This window comes from Trachurus trachurus, assembly GCF_905171665.1.
Source record: "Trachurus trachurus genome assembly, chromosome: 19".
Classification (NCBI taxonomy): Eukaryota; Metazoa; Chordata; class Actinopteri; order Carangiformes; family Carangidae; genus Trachurus; species Trachurus trachurus.
This window is the reverse complement of record NC_139913.1, coordinates 19,508,804-19,535,145: the sequence shown is the minus strand read 5'-3', so window position 1 is coordinate 19,535,145 and position 26,342 is coordinate 19,508,804. Positions and strand designations below refer to the sequence as shown.

The 26,342-nt window shown below is 41.9% G+C and overlaps 2 protein-coding genes across 4 annotated transcripts in view; one reads left to right on the top strand and one right to left on the bottom strand.

Moving 5' to 3' along the window:
* Window positions 1-15,158, bottom strand: part of arhgap17a (Rho GTPase activating protein 17a) — a 34,951-nt gene extending 19,793 nt beyond the window's left edge. For all 3 annotated transcript variants that reach the window (XM_083994704.1, XM_083994706.1, XM_083994705.1), the window contains exons 1-2: window positions 14,645-15,158; window positions 5,045-5,084 (exon numbers count right to left, since the gene is read on the bottom strand). In XM_083994704.1, the coding sequence (XP_083850830.1) occupies window positions 5,045-5,084; window positions 14,645-14,697 (93 nt within the window). In that variant the 5' untranslated portion in view covers window positions 14,698-15,158. The remainder of the gene's footprint in view (window positions 1-5,044; window positions 5,085-14,644) is intronic.
* Window positions 15,159-19,121: 3,963 nt separating this feature from the next.
* On the top strand, window positions 19,122-25,350 carry lcmt1 (leucine carboxyl methyltransferase 1). The gene is made up of 11 exons (XM_083994912.1): window positions 19,122-19,526; window positions 19,661-19,752; window positions 20,093-20,214; window positions 20,336-20,412; window positions 21,536-21,597; window positions 21,708-21,810; window positions 22,855-22,975; window positions 23,153-23,254; window positions 23,677-23,768; window positions 24,434-24,531; window positions 24,752-25,350. Exons 1-11 carry the CDS (start codon window positions 19,441-19,443, stop codon window positions 24,772-24,774), a joined length of 978 nt encoding a protein of 325 aa, XP_083851038.1. The 5' UTR covers window positions 19,122-19,440; the 3' UTR covers window positions 24,775-25,350.
* The last annotated feature ends 992 nt before the right edge of the window (window positions 25,351-26,342 follow it).

Genomic DNA, 26,342 nt, shown 5'->3' with positions numbered 1-26,342 from the left:
GGGGGGACATAACGTCTGCTGTATTTCTGCCAACAGATCCTCCTTCCTTCACTCTCACCAACACCTGTAACATGTCTCCATATTAAACCAACACATCAGTGTGACTGCACAGCGCACATTTAATGAGTGATGAGGTCCAGCTCCACGCAGAGTTACGACGTGCTGCGGCCCTGCGGGAGTCAGGGGTCAAAGTATAAACCTGATTGATAAGGCCCGTCCCTGCGGAGCGACACTGGAATGTTATCTTTGAAACACATGACTCATCGGAAGTGTCTCCATAGCAACGGCCACCGAGCTGTGACCGAGAGCGACGAGGGGTTCTTTGGCTTTAAAAAAGAAAGAAAAAAAAAAAAAAGACCTTTTTGATTACACACAGGCTTTCTCCTGTGTACGAGGCCGACCACACAGATCCACTCTGTGCTTTTAGGGTGACAAGACATAATACTGTCATTGATGGGAAGGCACAGCTATTCTGGCTTAAGGACAGAGGCCGACTGAAGCTCGGCAGGGCGACTATTCACTGTCCCTGTCGTGCCAGGTGCCTGACAGGGACAGTCAGCGTAAACATTAGACTGACTGTCAGCAGCCTGTGAAAAGAACTGATGATTGCAAGTTACTGTTCAAGTCTACTTAAAAGTCAGGCCAGCGGAGTCTGATGATGCAAAGAGCTGCTTTAGACGAGCAAAACACTTGGACTTTCCCAGGCTGCGTGTTAACACAGCAGGTGTCCTCTACTAGGTCTTCTGGTTTTTTTTTTTTTTCATTTTTTTGATGAAACTCCGATGAGCTGATGAGCTGCAGCAGGACTCTGTGAGTATCTCAAAGGGACAAACATGAACCCGAGGAGTTGGGACAAACAGTGTTGCGAATATGAAATGGGAACGCTTGAGGTCCAGAGGGCAAAGTGAGCAGAGATGGAGAGAGACAAACGCAGAGGGAGGATCAACCAAATACCAGACAATTGTGTTCCAAAAACAGAACGGAGTCGGAACTCAGGAATTCCACAGCAGATATCCGCCTCCGAAACGCCGTTCCTCCCCTCTCTGCTTTGCCTCCCTCTGTTCTGGCGCTTCTTACGTCATTCCTGACCCGTGGTGGCCCCCGGCATTCCCAAAACAGCTGGGTCAAATACAAACTTACTAAAAACACACTCAACCCACACACACACACGGCTTCCATAGGCTATATGTTTGGGAACACTGATTAGACTCAGTCTAGTGAGTACCTGGCACAAAACAAGCTGGGGATTCCCCTCCCTGTGCTCCAGCGGTGACGTTCCTACGTGGGTGTATTGGAAGTGTTTTGGTTGCATGGCACTGGGAACGCTGCAGTCGTCTTCCTTTAATTGTGAGACACAATGCCTAACGCTGAAAACAAATGGCACGGAGGAGTGGGAGAACCTAAGCAGAACCATAAGGAAGCCAAAAAGGATGATGGGTGTGTTTTTCCTCTTTGCTATGTGATGAGGTCAACAGCTGGTCAATCCCATGACGCATCAAGGAGCAGGGAATCCCGATGCAAAGTGGGACAGACGGGGGGAGAAAAAAGACAGAGAAGGTGTGTGTCTGTGTGCCAGTGTTTGTTTATTTGGTTCCTAAGAGAAATGATGTGAACATGTCTGGACAAATCCAGAATGAACAAAAATAGCACCACATGACACATCCAGCCTGGATTTCCTTCAGTATTGGCCATTGATGAACAAAATAGTCTCCGTTTCCAATAGTGACGGGACGAACCTGGTTGCTACCGTGTGAAATGCCCTCGACTACTACGCCGGAGTTCTTCTGTGGTGATCGCTGCTGTATAGAGGAGCAGCGAGGAATGGACAGCTGGCACGGGAATGCTGGGGGGCTCCCTGGCTGGCACCCCCAGATGGGACAGGGTGGGAACTTGGGGGTTGGGGGGGCTGAGGAGGAGCTGCTGCTGCTGCACCCACCACCTCTCATCACAGAGGTCAGCAGCTGACTTCTGACTTCTTATGGTCACTTTCAATTCTTTGAAGTAAGAGGTAATTAGAAGGAAAAGTGAACAGTGAAAATCCCTGTGAGTCAATTTGGTGGTGGATTGTTTGGAGGGGAGTTAAAGGGATAGTTCAACATTTTTGGCAAATTAGCCCATTGCCATAATCCCTATAGATTTAGGAGTGGGTTACCTTTAGTTCTCGGTGCAAGCTGCTTTTAGAACGGCGGACCAGAGCCGCGAGCTGCTCAGAGCTACGCTACGGATGCTCATGGGATTTCTTGGTTTTGCTGAATCAAACTCATCAAATACACAATCCAACAACTCCAAAACGCTCTTATGGACAAGTTGTGACCTGCACATTCACCACGCTATGAGTTAATAACAGAACGTTGCAAGACAAAGTTGTTTTCGAAGTTAATTCATGCAAAACCGCTGATGCACGTTTCTGTCGGGGGCAGTTTTTCAGCAAGCAGTCTCTGAGTTTGTCTCGAAAACAACTCCGTCTTGCAACGTTCTGTTATTATCTCATAGCGTGGTGAATGTGCAGGTCACAATTTGTCCACGAGAGCGAGTTGTTGGATTGTGTATTTGATGAGTTTGATGAGGGAAACCAAGAAATCCCATAAGCCTCCGTAGCATAGCTCTGAGCAGTTCACGGCTCGGCTCCACCGTTCTAAAAATAGCTTGCACCGACAAATAAAGGTAACGAACCTACTGCTATGACTATAGGGATCATGGCAATGGGCCAATTTGCCAAAATGTTGAACTATCCCTTTAATAGAAAACCCCTCATTGTGGTAAAAGAAGAAGAAGTGGGAAGGCAGAAAAAGGAGTAGGAGGCTGAGAGAAAAATTCAAATTCAAATTTAATCGAAAAGTAATGTAATAATACTAAGGTTTCCTAAGCGATTGTGGGATTGAAAAGAGCATTTCTGTTTTGAGGGAAACAGCCATCTCAGGAATGAAGGGGTCAAGTGATTTCCGTGTCTCCGGCCCTCACTCCCTTTTCCTTTTATCGGACTGAAAAGTCCCTGTGAAGCGAGAAAGGGAGCCCGCAGAGTCACAGCGGCCCATTTCCAGACTGACGCCGAACAATCGTGTCTTTGAGGAACAGTGAAAGTCAATTGTCAGAGATAATACGACATCCTCTCTTCAGTGAGAAGCGCCCTGAGAGGTTAGTCACCGCTGCTGCTTGTCCACTTGCATCACGCTCACGCAGGCCTTAAAAACAACTAAGATGTTCTTGCTGTCACTCAAATGTGTTTCTTGACCATATATACTGTAGGCTCTTTTTTTTTTACTTCCACTCCACCTGACAGAGGATTTAAAGGATCCGTCAGCAGCTGTTTGTTTATGTGGTGGTTACAAAACAGGGTGGGGGAGAAGAATAATCAAATGGAGCATGTCAGACATTGTTTCTGTGCTCAAGTAAGCGACACAAAGCCAGCTGAGGTTTGTTTGTACATCTATGATGCCTCCCCGTTCACACACAAAGGCAAATCTTCATGGCTGGAATGTCTTTGCTGAGCAGCCAGTATTTGTCCCAACCCCACCTGCTGTCTGCCTCCGGCGGGCCGCAGACGCTCGAGGTAGTTCACACACCCCGCCTCCCTCCCTGGGGAAACACCTGCACCAGCAGCTTTCACACACACACACTGCATCCCTACTGTGTCAGCAGCACTAGTCCTGTTTACAGGTCTTGATATCAACAAGGCAACGCTCAAGCCGAATGCATTGATTAGAGGAGAAGAAGTGACTAATAAGTGACATCAGCTGCTGCTTGGTCAGCATGAATAGTTGCATACTTTTGGGCTTCGTCAGCACTCGATCCAGCTGCTCTCTAAGCTACAATCAGACTCTTTTCTGTTGAAGTCAGTAATGAAATCGAAACTTAATTCTGCATCTTCTGTTACAAGTGGTCATTATTTTGGTGTTGCGGCCCGTCACACGCTGACATGAGAGACAAGTTAATGGAGACTTAGAGAAGATGAGTTGCCTGGGAATAAGGAAAAGCAACTGAGAACTAAAATGTCTTTTGATGGGCCGAGTACAGGAGCCGCATCGCTGCTGCATGAATCAGTAACCAAGTAGAAAATTGGTATTTAATGATATGTCTGAAGTTGCAGATCATTACCAGGGGAAAAATGCAATCATGTGTAATGGGGGCATTCTACCAATTTGTTCCAATTATAAACTGCACCGATGCTCATCAACGATTAACACACTTTTAACGGAACTTACTCATCTTTAGCTTGGCAATATGTTGAGCTGTAGGGAAGACAAAACTGAGCCTTCAATGGCATATGAGAGAAAGTTATTAATGCCTACATGACAGGAAGACAGAATGAAAACTTATTTCACCTTTCTATGAAAGTAAAACTAATTTCAAATCAACATTAACATTCATGTGAAATAATCTGAAACCAGAGCTGACACTGGGAATCAATTCAAACTGTTGGCATCATGATCACACCAACAGGTCAAACCTGACACCAGTTTTGAGATATGAATGTTTGACTACATCCTCTCTGTAAATCAACATAAACAGAGTCATCTGATTCTGCCCAGGAATGAGGAGGAGATAAACCAAAGATTCACAAAACCTGCATCAGTTTAATGTAGAAAAAGCAAAACAATAGAGGTGGAGGGGGAAAAAATCCATACAGCATAGTGCTGCAATATTTTGTGGGGCAGAACTGTATCGATGCACATCAATCTTGTATTACATAATCCCATTTTGCAAGAATAAACAAAAAATTGAGATGAGCAGCATCTTATTGAATAAAGCAAATCACAATATGTTATTGCAGGTCAGGATATCATATTGATAATATCATGTCATCACTTCGGTATCATAATATCATACCGTGGGGCTCCTGGTGATTCCCACCTCTACTAAACAATAATATTGTGCTCAAAGCATGTTCATCTCTTATTTCACAGTCTGTCCATGGTGGACTATTGTTAGACAAAACCTGTTTGTCAAATGAACCATTTTAAATCAACAGGGACAAAAAAAAGTGCAGCCACTGTTGAACAGATGCTCCCAGTGTCAGAGCTGTACAGTCAGATTAATGATTTACCTGTAGGAGGTCATCGCTGAGGACTTCTGTTTTCTCCGCTCTGTGGGTGAGAACAGAGAGCGCTCACATTAGCATCGACAGACAATAATACAAGATAAGCAGATGTGCTTGAATGCTGCTCTGTTCAGTCACTGTGAAAACATCTGCCAGACAAATGACAGAGACTCGTCTCCAGGCGGAGGTTCGACATCAAAATAGCGCCAGGTATCGACCGGGGCGTCCGTGGGAAACGCTTCAGAAGAGTAAGGGTGTATTGAGTTTTGTTGCCATGGCTCATCTAGGCTGGTATCTAGGCTGGAGGCCAAGGCAAAAAACCTGACTCTTCACACTACAACTGCAGCTGAATGCTCCTTTTTCAGGAGTCATGAACTGTGACGAGCTTGAATTTTATCTGGCAGTGAACATATTCTGCTTAGCTGAATGAGAGAGAGTCAGGGAGAAAAAGTGCAGCGGCGTCCACGTTGCCCGACAAGCTTTGATTTCCTTAAGCCGCCGCTAGCCGAGGGCTCACGGCATGGTGCATGAGGCGGCCGCGCAGCCTTGCTCTGCCTGAGCCTATTAATAGTAAACTAATAGTTGGACTTGAAGAGGTCAGACAGATTAGATTCACTTAAAAGGAGAAGGCTGGGAAACACAGACTCAGCTCAAACTGCTTATCAACACCTTCACACAGGCTGGTGACTACGGGGAGGAAGAGGACGTGACGCTGCGGTCACAGCGTCACTGACCAGGAGTCAGGTTGGGTGCTGCTGGGACTTAAATACAGCCAGAGGACACATTTAGCAAATCTGCAACGTCTAGACTTAAGTGTACCTCCAGAAGGACATTTACACGACAGGACGTCACATTATGAAGCGATTACATCCAGGTATAGCAATGATTTGATGCACATGAGTTGCAAGAAGGAGAAAAATAATCTCATTGGCATATTTGGGTTTTTTTTTTTAATGACGGATTGATCTCATGGAAATTGACACCTCAACAGATGGGAACTGCCAATGTGCATGACTGATGGGACTGATGCAACACCAGTGCTCCTGTTTCCAAATATAAAATCTGTTTTTAAGTGAAGTTAAAATGAGGCCATGGACTGATGCTGAGGAGCTGCAAACTGGGTCGATGGCCAGCCAGTGATTTAATGACACGCCATAACACTGAGTTTTATTGTGTTATTGATGAAGATGCTATTTAAAGAGAGGATTGGTCATGTCTAGTCAATACTCCATAAAAAGCTCTGTGCTGGCCTCACCGTCTTGCTGCACCCATGCAGTTAAAGGGATACTTCATCCAAAAATCGATTCACCAATTATCTACTCACCCGTCGTGCCAAGGAAGGGTTTGGAGAACTTTCGGAGTTATCAAAACGCTTTTGGAGTTCCAGGGGGGTCCGGCTGGAAACGGATTTTCATATAATGGCAGTGGATTGTGCTCATTTTTGAATCGTCCAAAACACACACTATGAAACATCCAAATACCTCCATACTGCTCGTCCGTACTGACCCAAGTGTCCTGAAGCCGCCACATGAAAAAGTTGCTCGGAAAAAATGAATTTGATCTCTGTTTTTAGCCTTGTTGTAGCAGTAGCTCCCAGTGGCTCTGTTGATGTTTGTGTGAATGTGTGAGATTTGCTGCGAGATGTTTGTTTGTCGTTGCAAACCATTGGATGTATGATGTAGCCTAAACATGGAAGAACATCTTGCAGCAAATCTCACGCATCTAGCGCAGCCACTGGGAGCTACTGCTACAACAAGGCTACAAACAGAGATCAAATAAATTTTTTCCGTACAACTTTTTCATGTTGCAGCATCAGGACACTCGGGTCAGTACGGACGAGCAGTATGGAGGTATTTGGATGTTTCATAGTGTGTGTTTTGGACAATTCAAAAGTGAGCACTATCTGCCGCCATTATATGAAAATCCATTGTCAGCCGAACCCCCCCTGGAACTCCAAAAGCGTTTTGATAACTCTGAAAGTTCTCCGAACCCTTCCTTGGCCTGACGGTGAGTAGATGATTGGTGAATTATCGATTTTGGGTGAAGTATGCCTTTAAAGGAGAACGCTAGGCGCTGGATTGGCTGCTCGTATTCTCTTGCTATTGACTTCCAGTGGCACACAACTGGTTAATCCAGAACTAGTGTGGGAATTAACCCTCATAAACAAACTTTGTTAAATTTTGACCATGGCCGGTTAGGTGTGTACTCTACCAGGAGCCAGGTAGCTGTGGGAAGTTTGGGAAGAGTAATTGCTTCTAGTAGAGCTGAGAGATAATTAATCAGCCTCAGTTTTGATAATCAACTAATTGTTCAAGTAAGAAATAAAAGGCCAGGGAATTGACTGGTTCAAGTTTCTCAGATTTTTTGTTTCTTTGTGTCTTTTACTTTTTTTCAACAGTGAAATATAGTTTTGGTTTAAGGCTGATAAAATAAAACAGCACTTGGGCTTTGGGAATGTGTGACAGGCATTTTATAACCTTAATGATTGATCAATTCACCCCAGCCAAAAAAAAAAAAAGAGAGATTTGGATTTGGTTAAATGAAACAAAAGTGAACTGGTTCCTTCAGCTCTTTAATGTCGTGCAGCACCTCTGTGGCTGTAATCCTAAACTTTCTATATCTTCACTTGAAATGATGACAGGTGATGTACAGGTAGTGTTGTGTCTGTCACCCTCCTGAGTGACAGGACTGTAGTCCGTGGTTTGCCTGCTTTTAGGGTAACTGGAGCTCCGGGCCCTCCTCCAAAAACTGCTTTCTATGAACTATAGTAACCTTGTCACAGCTGCTTTCAATTACGACATAGAGGCAGAGGCAGAGAGCAGGGGGAAACAGAAAGAGACGGACAGAGATGGGATGATATTATGGGGGTTCGAGAGAGGAAGAAACACAAATACAGAGATTTTGGGGGCGGGTGGGCTTAAAGACTCCTAAACGTGCCAAACCAGAATAATCTGGAGGCTTGAGATGAATGGAAAGAGTCTTTTTTTCTCTCTCTGGAGGAGCGCCACAGCCAAAGCTGGTGAGGTCACACTCACAGAAACCTACAGACAAGACTTGCAGTGAGCTGCAGGAAAAACATGAGCTGCACACACACACATATACACATATTAAACTGCACACGGACATACACAGCGTGACTATGAAGCCACAGTATGGAATCCATGTTCTGGTGTAGCCTACATGCTGCAGAGCTCTTTATGTGGCCCTGTAGCAAAACCACTGAATTCATCAACAAGACTCATCCCTCCCTGAACACTCGCCTACAGATACATCCCCCTGCAAAATAGGTCATTCATCTTGTTCATATGCACAACTAATTTGGCCTATAACTTCTGTTCTACAACAAGATGCGTGCACACTGCACGTAGGAAAATCCCGGGAAAATGGAGGTGGTGCTTAATATTTTTCAGAAGTGATGAGTTTGCACGGGCCAGCTACCAGATTTCTGCCTGTTGCAGTGTGAGATGTGCACTTTTTTATACGTGGGTTTTTGCAGTGGCTGCAAAAAAACATTTACTGTTTTTCCCACCACAACTACACATGCTGTTCAAACACCGCTTTACATCTGGTCCACTTAATGACCTCTGAGGCTCATGAGCTGAATCTAATCAAAACAGCAAAGGAAACCAGACTAAACTGTATACATGCCAAGAGTAATACAAAAGCTTGATGAGTGATCCAGCTCTAATAAGCGAGCTGTGCTTGCTTACTGTGGCTAATGTGAGCGAGAAAAATCTGGGAATACATGATATTTGCTAATGTTGCCCCTAAACTGGTGTTTGCTGCTTAATGATCAGCACATGTGGAGGATAGTTGGAGTTTGTTGGTTCGTATAAAAAGCACCGACCCCCCGCAAAAAAAGCACCGTGTCACAGCAGCAAAACTAGGCTGTGTTGCGGGCCGAGTGGAGGACAAACAACAACACAACAAAACAACAATTGTTTGGCCGGCGTCAGCTGACCCGCAGCGAACAGAGCCGACCCCATGGTGCCTGCATGCGCTGAAGCAGGAGCCTTTGGAGGAAAAGTGTGTCACTGCACGCTGCATGTGACTTCTTCTTCTTCACGACGAGAGATCCTCCCCGCGCAGAGACGTGGCCACCGGTTCAGAATGGTAACCATGACGATCTACTATCAAAAGTGGAAGGGGTAAGTGGAGGGAAGGGAGGGGGGTAAAGTGAATACTGCAGCCATAAGCACAAAAGAGCGGCTGTTGCGGGCCACTCGACACAATCAGCAGGCTGAGGAACAGGGAGGGTCCTCCTCTCATGGCTGCAACAGTTGGCAGCTTAAGGCTCAAAGTAATGGATACTGGACCCAGATGAAAGGAGCCCAGAGAATAAGAGAGTGACTCAGCCCATGCAACCTGCCTAATGTGGCTGATTATGTGAGCTCTTAGACCTGGGCAGGAGTGAGAATAACACTGGGCTGAAAACTGAAAGTGCCTTAATCGCATGAGCATCTATTGGACATGTAGGTAGCTCAAGGCTAACCTGTACATCATGCCACGGCAGACTGCTTACTTCCCATTACTGTAACAATTAACAAATTAAAGGGATAGTTCAACATTTTGGCAAATTCTCCTACTGCCATAATCCCCCATAGTGATAGCGGTAGGTTCATTACCTTTAATTATCGGTGCATGTTATTTTGAGATCAGCAGGGCAGAGATGTGAGCTGCTCAGCGAACACAATGGAGGTGAATGGTACAGGTCCCCTGTCCCTCAAAACTCATACACAATCCAACAACTCCAGAACGCTCTCGTGGAGAAGTTGTGACCTGCACATTCACCACACTATGAAATAATCATGTATAATTATGTAATATTACGACACATGGAGCAAATACTCAGTCAGAACTACTTGCGCTTTTGAAATCACTCCGCCCAGGTGCCGTGTCTGGAATGTAGTTCTGGCTACGCATTTGCCTCGAAAACAACTCTGTCTCGTGATGTTAGATTATTATGACATAGCGTGGTGGATGAGCAGGTCACAGCTTGTCCATGGGGACGCTTTGGAGTTGTTGGATTGTGTATTTTATGAGTTTTGAGGGACAGGGGACCTGTACCATTCACCTCCATTGTGTTCACGGTCTCTGCCCCTACCCCTATGATTATAGGGATTATGGCAATAGGCGAATTTGCCAAAATGTTGAATTATCCCTTTAAAATAATACTTGAGCATATGGTAAACAGTCATCTGAACATTTTGTCAGTTAACCAAATTAACTGTATAGTTACTGTTTTGAGGCCCTAATCCATTTAGTTTGTCACGTTGGTTTTAGACGACAGGTAAATGACGAGTCGAGTCAAAACCACCCAGCATGTTGCAACTCAGATGGTTTTGATTATCATGATTAAAAGAGTTGCATACTGTAGTCATCCAGCTTACATTTTGTTCTCTCTCATTTATTATCAGGATGAAAGCAGAGATTACTCAGAAAAACAAACCTATCCAGAACCATGTTGGTCTAGTTTATCACTGGCTGGTACAGGAGTCATCCTGTCCTGGGTAATTCAGCAGTAACATATCGTTAATACTTGTCTGGAAATTTCCTTTCAACTTCGCTCCTTAATAAATGAGTCAAGGATTTTCAAATACAATAGATCTGCATTAGCTTGCGTAACACCGGGCTGATATGCCTATTGTTGTGGTTGGATATGGTTTGAAAGAGGATTATATAATACAGCTGTTCATAATGCCAGTGAATTATTAACCGAGAGTGAGGAGAAAAGCTCAGATGAAAACCATATACATTCTGTCACAGTGCACTGGAGGTGAAACTTTAACTATCTGTGATTTTGTCGAATCTGCTTTAGAAATCGCTGACCTGCTACAGAACAGGGCGTCTGTGGTTAACAGAGACTCATGGTTCAGTTCATTAGTGATAAACTCATCACTGACTAACTGGTGTTACTCTGGTGTGGCCAAATCCTGATACACGGGTGCATCAGTCTATACTGCAGCGTGTGACCCATCAGGAATGCCCACAGGGAATGGATTAGTTAAGGCTTTAAAGAGCTGGACTGAGAATCTTCAACTTTTATATAAACTAAAAAAAAAATTCAACCAGGCAAGAAGTCACTTTGTCATTTGCAGGTGAGATTTACCCTGGCACATGTTCCCCTTATACTTTGAAGTGATGTTGAAGTGCTGATCTGCTTTGAACAGAGCCAGACCAGCTGTTGTCTTTCTCTCTGGTATTTCTATTCTATTTATAAGATTAATATTATAATTCATAAAAATGTACCAGCACAGTGACATCTGTTAGCTGCTGGTGGCTGAGGAGCCTCCTGTGACTCAAATGAACTTGGATCTGTGTTTTACAGGTTCATATCAGGTGAGGTAACACGTTTTTAGGGCCGTTTCCTACACTTTGCAACACCCTTCGCCTTCAATAGTGACTTCCGTGATCACTCCTTGATTAAACAACAACATCGCCTGACAAACTTTATCTCCAGCTCATTTCCTGACAATTACAGGAGGTGATCTCATTATCGCGAGCACAACAGAGAAAACGTGACCGCTTCAAAATCACCCAAACAGTGACGAATTCCGCCCTCGTTCCTGGACCCACGGAGGAGGATTGTTAGCTTATCTTTACACAGACGGTCATTAGAGCCCGTAACTCTGTATTCATGTGTTATCTCCTGCTTATCTCCTCCCAGGTGTTACTATCTTTCCTACTAACCAGCAGCCACGCTTGTGAAAAGAAAAAGGGGCCAGGGAGCTCAGAGATAGCTAACCGCAATGAACTCCCACAAGGAGGTCCCAAACCCCCCCGCCGCCTCCCCTGGCATGAATCATATTCTGTTTTTACCCTGCACCTCAGTTTCACTCTCTGCTCCTACATCCATTTTCCAAGCATTCTCTCTCTCCTCCTCCTCCTTCTCTCTAGAAAACATGGTTAGCATGTCTCTGGGAGGCAGTTTCCTGTTTGTAGAAGAAGGAGGAGAGATTTCCTCAGAGCGACTGCTCGCTGGACACAGTGTTCTGCTTTCACACAATCACAGGAACCCAGGGGGCAGAGGAGAGCGGGCCCTTTGCACTCCCAACTTTTTTTTGCAGACGCAGGTACGAACCCTTAATGGACAAAGCAGCAGCAGCAGAGCGCGCAGCTCGCTCACTTCCCCCTGACGAGATCCCTCGATTCATGAGGAGCATGTATATGAGAGCACGAGGGATTAACCCTAACGTGTGCAAACAGAATGAGCATGAGGCTACTGCACACACACGCACGCGCGCAAATGTCTGTTTTCTTCATCGCAGTCTCTCCGGTCTTAATTTACTGCTGCTACAGTTCAGTGAGGAAATTATGAGTATTCCAGCTGCCCGGCCTCCTCTGCTCTGCTCTCCGGTCCTGACTGTAGGAACATTATTAGGGTAGATTCTCTTTGTGGGCTCTGCCGATAGTGTTTCCATTAAATAAACATGACGAGGATGGAGAGATGACAATTAGTATGTGTGGTGCATCTCTGCCAAACTTCCTGTCCAATAACCACTCTGCCTGCTTGCCTCTGCATATCCACGATTATCCCTAACCCTAACCCTCAATATATAATTTGATCTGTAATATGACAAAAATGATCAAGAGTGTTCATAAATAAATAACGAGATCCCCAAAAGTTAATTTCCCGGCTCAAAACATCACTTTTAATGGTTAAACTGAGATAGGGATGGATTAGTGAATGGGGATACAATACCTAAAGTAATGAAATAAAAGGATGATCAAAATATCAATAACTTCTAATCAAACTACTGTATAGTGCTGGTCAATCAGACCATGTAAACTGACTCATAAAACACATAGGCCTAATCATGCTCTGTTCTTCTGGTTAAATCATAGCTTTTTGTCTTAATCATTTGTTGTTGAATAACAGATAATCAATATGCAGTTAATCTGATGAATGATCAATCATATTTCAAACTTAGTCGTTCCGGTTCCTCACATTTGAATCTCTATGACTAACTGAATATAATCATGAGTCATGACAAAACAAGACATCTGTCATCTGTGTCATTTCTGGCTCTGGCAAAGTGTTGTTCCTGTTCTTCCCTACTGTTTGAAATTACAGATGCATGCTTGCATATTAGTATTTGGTGAGTTGATACACTTTTTTTTCATCCATGGATTTCATTTTTTAAAATCTGTTTTTTTTTTCATTTCATTTCATTTTGCTTCTGTCTAATTGAAAAAGACACATTACTGTCCCCAGCCTGTCAGTGATGTCCAGTGCCTGGTGCACCCGCTGTCCGCCTGAGGTGGTTAACACTGTTGACTCCCTCACGCTAACAACCACTAAACACACATACAAAATGCCAGAAGTCATAAGAGCCGACCTCCGATGATGAAAACAACCTCTGACGTGTCTCACCCTCTTGTCCTCTAAAGGCCGGGGCCACAGTCACTGCTACTTTAGATATCCAGTTACACACACACAGTGACAATGTGTGTCATCACACAACAGCATCATGTTACTAGAAAATAGGCCTAAACACAGCAGAACACATCCCCATTGTCAGGATTTACGCTCCTCTTCTAAAAGTGGATCCATTCACTTATTACCTTAGACGCTGCCACATGCTTCAAGTTAAGAGAGGAGGGAGGCTTGAAGCAGAGGCAGACACTCACATCACTTCAACACATTAATCGGTTTTTTATGCTTTAAGTTTGATGTCTGGGCGTCTAGTGTTTCCCTAATGGAGAGGCTGTTTCTGCCACTTTATCAGTGCAGACTGAGAGTGAATCTTGCAGTAGAGCAAGCGGTGTATTAAAAAAAGCATCCACATTAGTGCTGTCTCACTCAGGTCTCTTCCCTTAAGATCATGTCTGAACTTTGCAGCGAGGAGCAGAACCCAGGCGCTGACAGCTCATTGAAGGCTTTAACCCAATAGGGACACACCTACATATTGTCATAATTTGGTATCTGTACAGGTCATGCTTGAACCAAGTTGCTGAACTGGTTTTTCCCTAGGACTGCTGCAAAAATGCACATCGGTATGGGCTGATTATGGTGGGAAAATATCAATGTATTACCTCAGCTTCCAAAAATGTCTGTTAATGTACCACTAAACCTACCCAGCCAGCCCAGCATGCCTGATGTTTTCCAAAAATCCACACAACACACATCTGCTATTTTACCCAACAAGCCATTTGGACCCCTGGCTTGTTGTTTATTTCCCACAATATGAGACAGAGCTCGAGCGAACACTGTGTAAAAAAGGCTGATTCACTCTTCACAGAGGGACATCTGGTCGGACAGCAGTGTGGACGCTTGCACACATCAAGGAAAGCCTTTAACACTCCTCTATCCAGTTTTTATTAACAGCGCCGTGCCCTAAAGTCTTGTTGTCAGCTATTAAAAGCAAATGACTCATTCATAACAGACTTAATCGGGGTTGATTGCATGACTTTAAGTCATTTTCTCTTAGTTCGTCGTTCCCACAGTTGTAAAAAGAGCAAGTAAAGGGGGGAGAGAGAAAAAAAAAGACTTGCAATGGCTGGTTTCAAGATAAATCAAGATGCACGAGTCCTGGAGGTCACTGAAAGGAAAAGTGGTGTTTGCTGCTGTTGTGCATCAAATGAGTAAACAACTTCAACACTTGCCTGCCAACTGTTTGATTGGCGAGCTGTTTCATCCGATTGAACTGCTTCTTCATCGTCGCTCCTCTGCCTCTCTTGTCTTCCACAGAAACGCTTCAAAGCCTTCAAAGCTTTGGTCGCTCATGAAGTTCCCAGGGCCTCCCTCCGGTTTAATTCCCCCCGAAACTGTCGCTATGACAGGGAAAAACAAGCGAGAGCCATTGAGCCCCAAAGCCAATTAAAAATAGTTTGTAGCCTCGCTAGCCCACTGAGCTAGCCTTTCCCAAGTGGAAATACTAGAGAAAAGTCCCCGTTGGGGGAGACGGCATGTTCCGCGAGCCTCCTTTTCTGTCTGTTTCCGTACATTAAAGTCCCGAAGTTAAGCCGTGACTAACTTTCACCGGCCCCGGCCGCTTCTCATGCCGCTTCTCGGGTGTCTTCGTTCCTCCTGACCCGTTAGCCGACGAGCTAACGTTACCGAGCTGGATAATCCCGTTGGCCGCTTTTACCCCAGCGCGGAGCAGGAGCCGAGTGAACAGCGGCGGCGACGACTCACCTCTCACAGAGGGAGGGAGGGAGAGAGGGAGAGAGGGAGGGAGCAGCAGGAAATAACGTTACAGAGCACCGGAGCATCAGGCAGACAACAGCACCACCTCCCCCTGGACACTGACAGGAGAAACCCACTCACTCATGGAGGGAGAGAGTTGCACTGATAGGCGGGTACATATATGAAAAAAAAACACCTAACCCTAAAAAAATTCTAACAAAAGGTTTCTCAGCTGTTTTTTATAGTATTAGATGTCCTTAATAACATACTAAAAGTTTACCAAAATTTGACCACTAGAAAGGTGTTATTTTCAAGATGGCGTCCAAGATGGATAGGAAGCCTGAGGAGACACCACAGGTGAATAGGGTAAAATTTTTAACTAACAGATTTCACCATGAAACTTCCCAAGTTTATCACTTACATTAAGACAAATATTTTTTGTATTACAAGTTTTGTCAAATTGTATGTTTAAATATGTAAATTAGGCAATATCTCATTAAATATGCGCTAATTTGCATATCCGAAATCTGAACAATGGATAAAAGCCACTTTCAAAATTCTTGTTTTATTTTGTTGACATACTAGAGTCAGAAGTTTTTACAGAGGGGTTTTTGGATATCTCTCTTTATCACTCTGTAAATGAGAAAATACTAGCAGCCCTAAAAATTCAAGTTGGTCGTGTTTTTAGGAGTAAAATGTTGTATAAGAGCCCGAAATCTCCACTTCAGCAGCACGTACAGACACCAAACCTTCCAGTTTGATCCCTTTCTATATTCTGAAGGTTTTTACAGAGGGGATTGTTGATATATCATTCACAGCCTGATTTATACAACATTTTACTCCTAAAAACACGACCAACTTGAATTTTTAGGGCTGGTGACAGTATTTTCTCATTTACAGAGTGATAAAGAGAGATATCCAAAATCCCCTCTGTAAAAACTTCTGACTCTAGTATGTCAACAAAATAAAACAAGAATTTTGAAAGTGGCTTTTATCCATTGTTCAGATTTTGGATATGCAAATTAGCGCATATTTAATGAGATATTGCCAAATTTACATATTTAAACATACAATTTGACAAAACTTGTAATACAAAAAATATTTGTCTTAATGTAAGTGATAAACTTGGGAAGTTTCATGGTGATATCTGTTAGTTAAAAATTTTACCCTATTCACCTGTGGTGTCTCCTCAGGCTTCCTATCCATCTTGGACGCCATCTTGAAAATAACACCTTTCTAGTGGTCAAATTTTGGTAAACTTTTAGTATGTTATTAAGGACATCTAATACTATAAAAAACAGCTGAGAAACCTTTTGTTAGAATTTTTTTAGGGTCAAGTCATATTTGTACCTGACTATGATGGGAAACACTTAACTTACTGAAGAAGAGTTCAGTAACAACACTCAGACAAAGTCAGGTAAACAACAACAACAACAATTTTATTTATATAGCACATTTCATGCGACAAGCGCAAACTCAATGTGCTTTCACAAAAATAGAACAACATTACAGCTGGTAAAATACGTATAGAAAAAACACAATAAAAAAACAATAAGAAGAAAGTGTTGCAGATTAAAAACAATTTAAAAACTAAAAAACTTGTTAGGAAAGAGGGAAATATTGCAAATTAAAGAAAAACAACAATTAAAAACTAAAAGCTTGTGAAAAAAGAAATGTTTTTAGTCTGCTTTTACTGTTGTAACAGACCTGAGTTCGTGAGGTAGGGAATTCCAAAGAGTAGGACCATAATGACTGAAGGCACCATGAGCTGAGTTTGAGTGTTGAGTAGACCTTTACTTGATGATCTCAGGGAGGTAAAGTTACTGAAATTCTAGGCTAGTAGATCAAAGTATTGTGCAGATTTAGTACAAGGCTCTTAAGAAAACTTTAGCCTACCTAACAACATGTAGAAAAGATTTGAAAAAAGAGAAAGCCATTGTTAGCCAAAAGGAATAAAAGGAAAGGAAACCAGTTTGTGGAACAATCTCAACAAAGAGATCAAATAATCCAAAACAAACTTTTGTAAAAGTTTGTTTGTTTTTTTGCACAACTGCATTGGCCTGCTCTGGCCTCCACAGAAAAGAATAACTATGACCAAGCAGATTTTTACAACACATGGAGAGGAAAATACATTTTGCATTGATCAAAGTGTCAGGAAACACCAAAATGATGTATCAATAATTGTACATTTTGCCACCATACTGCAATATATCAGCCATCTTATTATTGATTCGACTGTGACAACTGCCCAACCAATGTCAAACAGACTAATGCAGTCCTCTTAGGGGTGCATACAGTGTTTACTTTAGTATTTGTTTATACAAATGCAAACACAAACATTTTTTTGCACAAATAAAAGTAAGTTATACACTAATTGAATTATGGTTTTTTACATCATCAGTGCTTGAGGGCATTGAGGAATGCTTTAAAATAAACAAAAGATCCACCAGTATTTATCCTTCGTCTTTTTCTGGAACCACTTTCTGCACACTTTGCTTTATAAGAGACAAAAACAATCCTTTCCATTCCAAATACGGAGAACCGTTATGGTGTCTTTGGGGTGAGTGTTTGTATGTGAAATTAAACTAATGTCTGAAGTGATTGGCCTCTTCAAAATGAGATGCAAGCAGCGGCTGTATCAGGGAAATAGGCTTTATGGGAAACAAGCATTAGCACAACAAGTCTGGGAATTGAGCCCACATCCTTTTTCTGCTGACAACCAGGCTACACACTGGCACTTAATACCGTGAAACCTAACTGACTCAGTACGATGACTCAGACAGTCTTCAATCAGGATACAAATGCATTATGTCTCTGTAGAATCAAAGCTATAGATCTGTATACATTTCAGTTTGTTCCTAACTTAACAATCACTCCAGTCATTTAGATATGAGCTTTAACATTGTTGGAAATACTTCTGCAACAAGAGTCCTGCACCCCTAACACAGCATCTCTCACTTGGGGTTTTTCTATGAATGCAAAAAAATTTTTTTTACATATTTGAAATCTTTGATGCCAAACTCACATGCAGCTGCATATTTCTTCCTTTGAGAGCTCTCGTGTGCACACACAAATTTAGGTCACTGAGCTCTCTGCCACAGTCCCTGCAGCTGCACATCTTGTCATAGTCTTGCAGCTCAATGTGACTAAATTGGATGAAGCATACGTGGAATTTGTTGGGCTTCTCGCCTGTATGGAGCTTAGGTCTTACAAAATTTTCTGCCGCAGGCTTTGCAGCTGTATGGTTTCTCCCATGTGTGACTCTCACAAGGGTTTCTTAAAAAATGATGAAGTTTCTTCCACAAGTAGGACAAGCATTTCACTTTGTAATTTGATTTCAACACTCTGCATAAAGTCGTCTGAGGAATTCAGACACACTCCACAGATATGCCACTAAGGAATTGTTGATTATCTGAGTGACATGAGGCGTCTTCGGGGAGGTTGGTTTGATTTTCCACACAATTTGCATGAACATGTGTCAGTGGTTTTGGATATTTCATGTGGCTCTTGGATGTCTGAACCTTTGTAATGTTTTCACCCTCTTTTTTTGTAAATCCTCAGAGTGAACCAAAGTTTTATTCCAGCAAATGCTACTGTCTGCTCTCTGGCAGACTTAACAACAGTAGCCTATAGTGTAGGTTAAAATCAATCTGTGGATGGCTAAAGGAAACTGGGGAACACATCAGACAGTATGCCTAGATATAAAAAGGAAAAACATGCTTACCACAGAACGTCTCTGGTGAGCTAGACATAGGCTACGTGGAGTAAAATAAAAATGTTAAAAAAATAAATAAATATATTTTAAAAAATCATATAACGATAAAACAGAGATAGTGTAACTATTTGAATTTAATTGTAGGTTTGTTTTGTTTCATTACCAGCAAAAGAAAAACTTTTACGGCGATACCTTTACTCTGAAAAGAACAACCGGAAATACAGCACCATCACTTCCGGTTGGAAATGTGAAAACATTCATAGCTGCGACCAACTTGTTCTTAGCGAGCAAAAAATATTGCAACCTCTTTGTCCACATTTCTTCTTCTCGTTTAACTCGTTATTTATTAACTACACGGGACAACTCGAGCTAGCCGACTATGCTCTCCGTTTCATTTCCGCTCTCCCCTGTTTTGCTAAATAAACCTATCAAATTCACGTTGAGTTAGCCAGCTAGCTTGTCGCAGCTAAAGCCGGGGGAGCAAAAGCAGGTGGATGAGGTTGTGCAACGTTTACGGTTTTAATGTTGACTGCATAACGTTAGGTCTAGGATCAATAAATGGCAGCTCGGCAGCCCTTCACAGACTCGGACACTGCAGACGAAGCAGTGAGGACGACATGTGACGATGCAACCACATGCAAAAGGTAACCTGAGCAGCAGTAATAAAACCATTAACCTCAAATAACGTGTACCATGAAAAATATAATTTAAGGGGAAATTTACTGTGTATACCACCTTCTTATTCATATTTTATATTTTTTTATCACGTCTTTTCTAGGTTTGCCACCAGTAAAGGCTACTGGAAGGACCCCTATATCCAGTACTTTGTTAGATCTGTAGGAGAAAGGAAGGCACCTGAAATCAACAGAGGCAAGTTACACAGTCCCATCTGCTCCATACAATTAAGTGGTATAAACTATTATATTAAGACAGACTGTAAATCACATGATTAGTAGTAAATACCACAAGACAGGCCTGTAGCAAGTGCCGCATAAGCAAGTCATGTGTACAGTGTATGCTGCAGAGCAACTATGGGTCATAACGTTACTGTGTACAATGTGTTAAGTTAATTTTCACATTGATTGACCCAGTTGTCTTTTTTCTATAAAGTTATCCAAATACCATGTTTCTCAAATCATCTGAGGAATGTCTTTTACCATGCCACCTAACTCCCCTATCCTCTAATTTTCTTTCTCACGTGGTGTGACAGGATACTATGCCCGTGTTCAAGGGGTGAACCGTCTACTTGATGCGTTTCTAAGGAAAGCAGAGTGTGACTGTCAAGTAATCAACCTGGGTGCTGGACTGGACACCACGTTTTGGAGGCTAAAGGTTTGCAGATTTGCTGCCCTGTCCCTCTAATGTAGAGATTTACAAAACACAATTGATTGTGTCCTCAAAAAATCACAAGGCCCAGCTCTTTACTCTCCCTTTCTCTTTGTGTTTGTTATAGGATGAAAACCTCTTGCCACGGAAGTTCTTTGAAGTTGACTTTCCTACCATTGTGGCCAGGAAAATACACAACATAAAGTAAGACAAACAAGGCAATATACAAACCAAAACAGCCTTAGGTTCCCTCTGGAGCTTACTGTTATACATGTGTAACTATGTATTACTAACTTTGTATATTAATATGACTAAAAGACAGATAACACAGGTTTGTAGTTTTATTTATTCATGACCACATTTACACAACTAATATTGATTAATTTTAACTTTTGCTGCACAGCAGGACTTAAGGTGGCACTAGCAGATCATGTTTTATCCAGTCTGGTCTTGGCGTTGTAATGTAGCCTAGAGAACTGTAGGGGGAGACAAAGGTCTTTGTTAAAGGAAACAACCTCTCAGCACGTTCAGTTGTTGTGTAGACGACTTCTAGGGACACTGGTAAATTTATATTGCATGCTATACACATACATGTCCCCTCCATTAATAGCCTTTTAGTCTATTGTATACAAATTACACCTAGATTTACATAATCTCTACATAAGATGTTGCATAGTTGACTCAGAAGTGCTTTTTCCCTTAAAAATGTACAAATGCAATAAATTATAAACAGTAATTTTAATTTATTTGGGTTTCTATTAGCTTGTAAAATCTATAAGATATATAAATATGCATATAATTCGTCGCCATTTCACTGACTTTCCTTCTCTCATTCATACATATGATTGACAAACTATTAGAAACACATTATTGCATAACAGAATTCATTAAATCACATATTAATAATTAAACAACTTTATGGAATAGATTTATTGCAGGACTGTTGTATTAGATTGCATCATTTGACTCTGTATAGAGTCAACTCTATATAGAGTCAAATGATGCAATCTAATACAACAGTCCTGCAATAAATCTATTCCTCCTAAAGTTGTTTAATTTGTGCAATAACTTTGTGTAGAGGGATGGTTTTCAGTTATAAATAATAAGTGATTTAATGAATTCTGTTATGCAATAACGTGTTTCTAATAGTTTCTAAAAGCACCACCAAACATCATAATATATATATATATATGATGTTTGGTGGAGCTTTTGAAACAGAGACTATACATGATGATTATACACGTGTACTGGTTTGCATGCAACTTTTAGGTTAAATGACGACATGTAGCTGTTTGTTATTGTGAAATGTTCTTTTCTCTTTTATCAGGACAAAGCCACCTCTGTCCAAGCCCATCATTGAAACCCACTCAACAGACTCCTTATTACTAGGTAGGCTAGGCATTGTGCATCTATGTGGTTCAGCTCTAAATATATTTTACTCCATGTTAGAAAATATCTCTAAATGTGTGTGCATTCTTTTTGTTTGTTCGTTTGTTCAGATGCCCACAGCCTGGACTCAGACCGTTACTGTATCATTGGAGCGGACCTCAGAGACATTTCAGGATTGGACGAAAAACTGAAGAAGTTCCAGCTCAACCCAGAGTATGCAGCCACCGCTGGGTCTCATCCCAATATTATACTTCATATTAGCCGTACAGAGCAGCCGAGGGAGAATTAGAACAAAGTTTACAGCTCTCTACCGGTTCTCTTTTTTCTGGGCACGTCTGTGTAGATCCAAGAATTGAAGCTTATCTCTTGCGTTTTCTCACAGTGAGTAACTATAGATAACAGACACAGTCTACACAGTGACGGTATAGCTGGCATTCAGATACAATGTTTGACGTCTGGGGTCTCATTTGAAAGGATACCCCACCCAAAGCGTACACTCTGAGCATCAAAACGTGAAACGCCACCGTGCTCAGTATGTCGAAAACAGTCAGCGTTAAACTAAATGTGCTACTTCAAAGATGGTGGCGGCACCGTTTCTGAGGAGGGTTTAATCGTTTGTGATATTGTGAAACAGGTGGAATCCATTGTAATTTAGTTATGTAGTTAAATTCAGGAGCAAAAACAAAAAAGATGGAAACTTTCAATGTAATTTCACCAGTGACCATGGACAGGTTGATATTTATTTGTTAGATGGGATGGCTGTTTCTCTTTTTGTATGAGAGGAAGTTTTCTTTGGTGAGGACAGCCAGACAGCCAGACTCTTTCATCTGAACTCATAAGTCCCTTTTTATTTTACCTTTATTTATCCTTAGAGGTTTTATAAAGCGGATCTCTCGCTTTCAGGAAGCTTCAGAGTATGAAATTATCTTTCTGGCACCAACACTAAAGACTGTAAAAAAAAAGTAATATTCCCCTCCAATTATATTGTAGTGGAGTTGTTTGTCTTTGTATCCCTCCTGATGCCCAGGAGATTATGTTTGTTTTTTATTAATTAGGTGCTATATCTCAATAAGTTGACACATTAATGACATGTGGTGGGAAGGAAATGGCTCATTGTCCTGATCTGTCACACGTAGCCAAGAGTTTTTGAGGCCAAGAAATCTTGACAGTTTGCTTTCATGCACTTATAAATAATATTTAGATTGAAATAAGATTAGAGCATTATTTTTTATTTTAATGTGATATTCTCCGTTCCAGATTACCCACACTGCTCCTGTCAGAGTGTGTGTTGGTCTACATGACGCCCTCACAGTCCTCTAACCTGGTCAACTGGGCGGCAGAGACCCTCCACACCGCCATGTTCATCAACTACGAACAGGTTAGCAAAGCAAATGAACACATCCTGGCCGCTGTTGTTTTTGTCTTATCACAAGGAAGTATGTGGTAGTAGTCTAAAAGGATTCTGTTAAAATGATCTCGTGTTTGAGCTTAGGACTCAGTAATATCACTTTCCTCAAGAACGAACCATCCAACTCAACATTATCTGTGTATCCAGGTGAACATGAGCGATCGATTCGGCCATGTGATGATTGAGAACCTGCAGCGCCGACAGTGCACCCTGGCAGGAGTGGAGGCCTGTCAATCTTTGGACTCTCAGGTAATCTCTACATCTGGACTCACTGGAGTTACCTGTACCTATGTTTGCAAACTTAAAGGGATAGTTCAACATTTTGGCAAATTTGGAAATTCTAAAAATAGCTTGCACCACTAATTAAAGGTAACAAACCTACTCCTAAAACTATAGGGATTATGGCAATTGCCCAATTTGCCAAATGTTTAACTATCCCTTTAAATTTAAATATGTTTAGATTTTCACCTAATTTCCTAATAGATAATTAATCTGTTCACAATGAAAACCTAATTCAAACATTAGGTTAGACTATGTGAACCCCTCAGTTAATAGTTTCAATAAAAGCTAATTGCACTGAACCAACCTGGAGTCCAACCCTGTGAGGACGAGGTAGAATGAAAACATTTAAAGGACATTTAGATAATATGTTGTTAATGTGGTGATTTCAGAAAGAGCGGTTCCTGAAGACGGGCTGGGAACACGCCGACGCTCTGGACATGATGACCATCTACAGTATGCTCCCTCAGGACGATGTGGCGAGGTAACTCTTCCATTAGACCCGTTGGTACACAACCTGCCATACCGTCCAGATTCAGTGTTCAGTTATACGTCTTATGCAATGTGAGCAGCTCTTCTCCTCACAGTCATCACATCCTCTTCTGCTAGTGTATGTGATGACTCAGGGCGGAGCTGTGTAACCACCTGTTGACAGAACAGTGTGTACTTTAATTTTGAATACACAATACTCTTCTTATTTCATTTTTTTTTTTCTCTCAGCCCTGACAAATAAACCATACTACAAAAAACTAACACTGGAACTGATAAAGACTAAATTCAAACGCATTTTCAAAAAAAAAAATCAAATCAAAATTTTTACAAAGATAAAAACAAATTAAATATTCTAAAATCATTATCATACTGTTACCTTGCTGATGTGTTATATAAGAACTTGCTCTGTTGGTAGAAATGTGCCAACAATGTGGCTGACCGCACCTCGTTTTAAGACCAGCACACCCATGGGTGCTCAGATGAGCGCAAGCACATTTGCTAATTACACGACATGGACTGTCTACAGGAAAATAACAACTGTGTCAGTCTGAAACTAACAATGACACTATGCCTTTGGGAACTATTAGCTAAAACACACAGAAGATGAAACACTGAATAAACGATGAAATACCTTTTCCTGTCATTAATTCCTCTCAGGATTGAGCGACTGGAGTTCCTGGACGAGAAGGAGCTGTTGCAACAACTTCTCCAGCACTACAGCATCTGCTGGGCCACCAAGGACAAGCTCAACCTGGGTAGAGCAATGATTATGTCACTGTTAGATTTCAGTCTTACAAATGGCGATGGGTCAACGCAAGGATCATTTCCGACCAACATGGCGCCACTTTGCGTGTCACCTTATTTACTTTGCGTTACTCATATGCGTTTAAATGTTCATATTTCCACACATCCGCCTAACTTTTTAGTGTCTGGTGTGGTCATTTACAAGAATGGGTCAATCTTCTGTTTCCTCAGGTCTGTCACAGTTGGCGTTTTGAGTGTGGAACTGCTCCGCCGTTTGGAAGTGCTTTACAACTCCGTTGGCCAAAATCAACAGCAGAGACGTTGTAAAGGAGTCACTGGGAAAGAGGAAACCCGTGTCCTCAGTCGGTCTGGCAGTTGTTCCGGTTTGAAAAACTCCCGGCATCAGCAGAATGTGATTGCAGCGGCGTCGTTTGTACCCAAGTTCACTTTTGAAAGATAAAGAAGGAATGAGGTTGTGAACTGTGAAGAGGTTTGTCACTACACTAGCACCAAATCATACAAGAGTGTAATCGATTGTCTTTGATGAATTTGCTTCAAAGGCAAGTTAACAATCGCAGAAGTATTATTTCAAAATTTGCTCCTTTATCCATGTCTGGATCTTATGTGCCATTTTAATTTTATTTATTGATCAGTTGTACTTCCAGCCTCATTGACTCAAGAACATTTAGTGTACCTGCATGCAATAACTAGTGTCAATCCGCAACAATTACATCACATACAACTACCGGCCTGTTAAATCTTTTTCTATTCTTACCACTAGTTTTCAAACAGCAAAGATGACGTGACAGATTAGTTTGTAACAGATTATATTTGATGACTGCTGTTCATGTGCAGCTGATTAAAGATTTCCTTTTGTGTAAGACCATGTTTTCATGTTCATTTGTGTACTTTCACCACAATACATGAATCTGTAGTTACTGAATATCAATTTAGTTGTCATTTCATAATATGACCATTTTAATTTTGATCTTACATTCATTCAACTTTAAAGCTACAGTTGGTAAATTGGTTGGAAATTTCAAGACGATACACAGTCAGGTCCCTTAGCCATAGCACAGGCACAGACGGCGTACCGTATCCATAGCAACCATAGACTCCAAAACTATCTCGCGTCTCTCTCAGCATTAAGCAATGAAACACACGACACGGGCACAGCTAGCTCACTGTAACAACAACAGTCTTACTTAGACTTGTTTTCGCTGTGTAAACAGTCGTCGTCCACGGTGGCACCAGCAGTTTTACATTTTTCGGCTGCTCCACCATTGTACGAGCTGTGATTGGCTGCTCCTCCTGCCCCCTCTACATAACTTTTGGCAAATATGACCGAATAATTGTTACCAACTGCAGCTTTAATTTAAGCTTTAATGGGTGTCTTAACATCCGAGTCCTCCTTTTATTTACTCGAAGAGATGCAAAATCATGTCTTAGATTGGGTCTTATGTCCCTGGTTGTATTTATTCACATTAGGGTATCAAAACAGCTCATCTTCAAACCCAGGCAGAAGAATATGGTAGTTTAATAAGTTATTGCACACTCAAAACACTGCATATATCAATTTATTGCAAGCTTTCAGTTTTTCAGGCCTGAAGCACAGTGTTTTGAGTGCAGTTGCTGTTTTGTTGTTTTCTACGTTTCAAAGTTCAGCTCCAGCACCTCTTTGAAGTTATTTTGCCTACGGATAAGCGGTGGCCCTTTCCACAGTTTAATAAGTTATAAAATATCAATATTCAAAACTCTGGAACTCAAATCAGTGTCACTTTTGGATCAAAATTCTAGTCGTAATTCAGCTAAACCAGAAAAG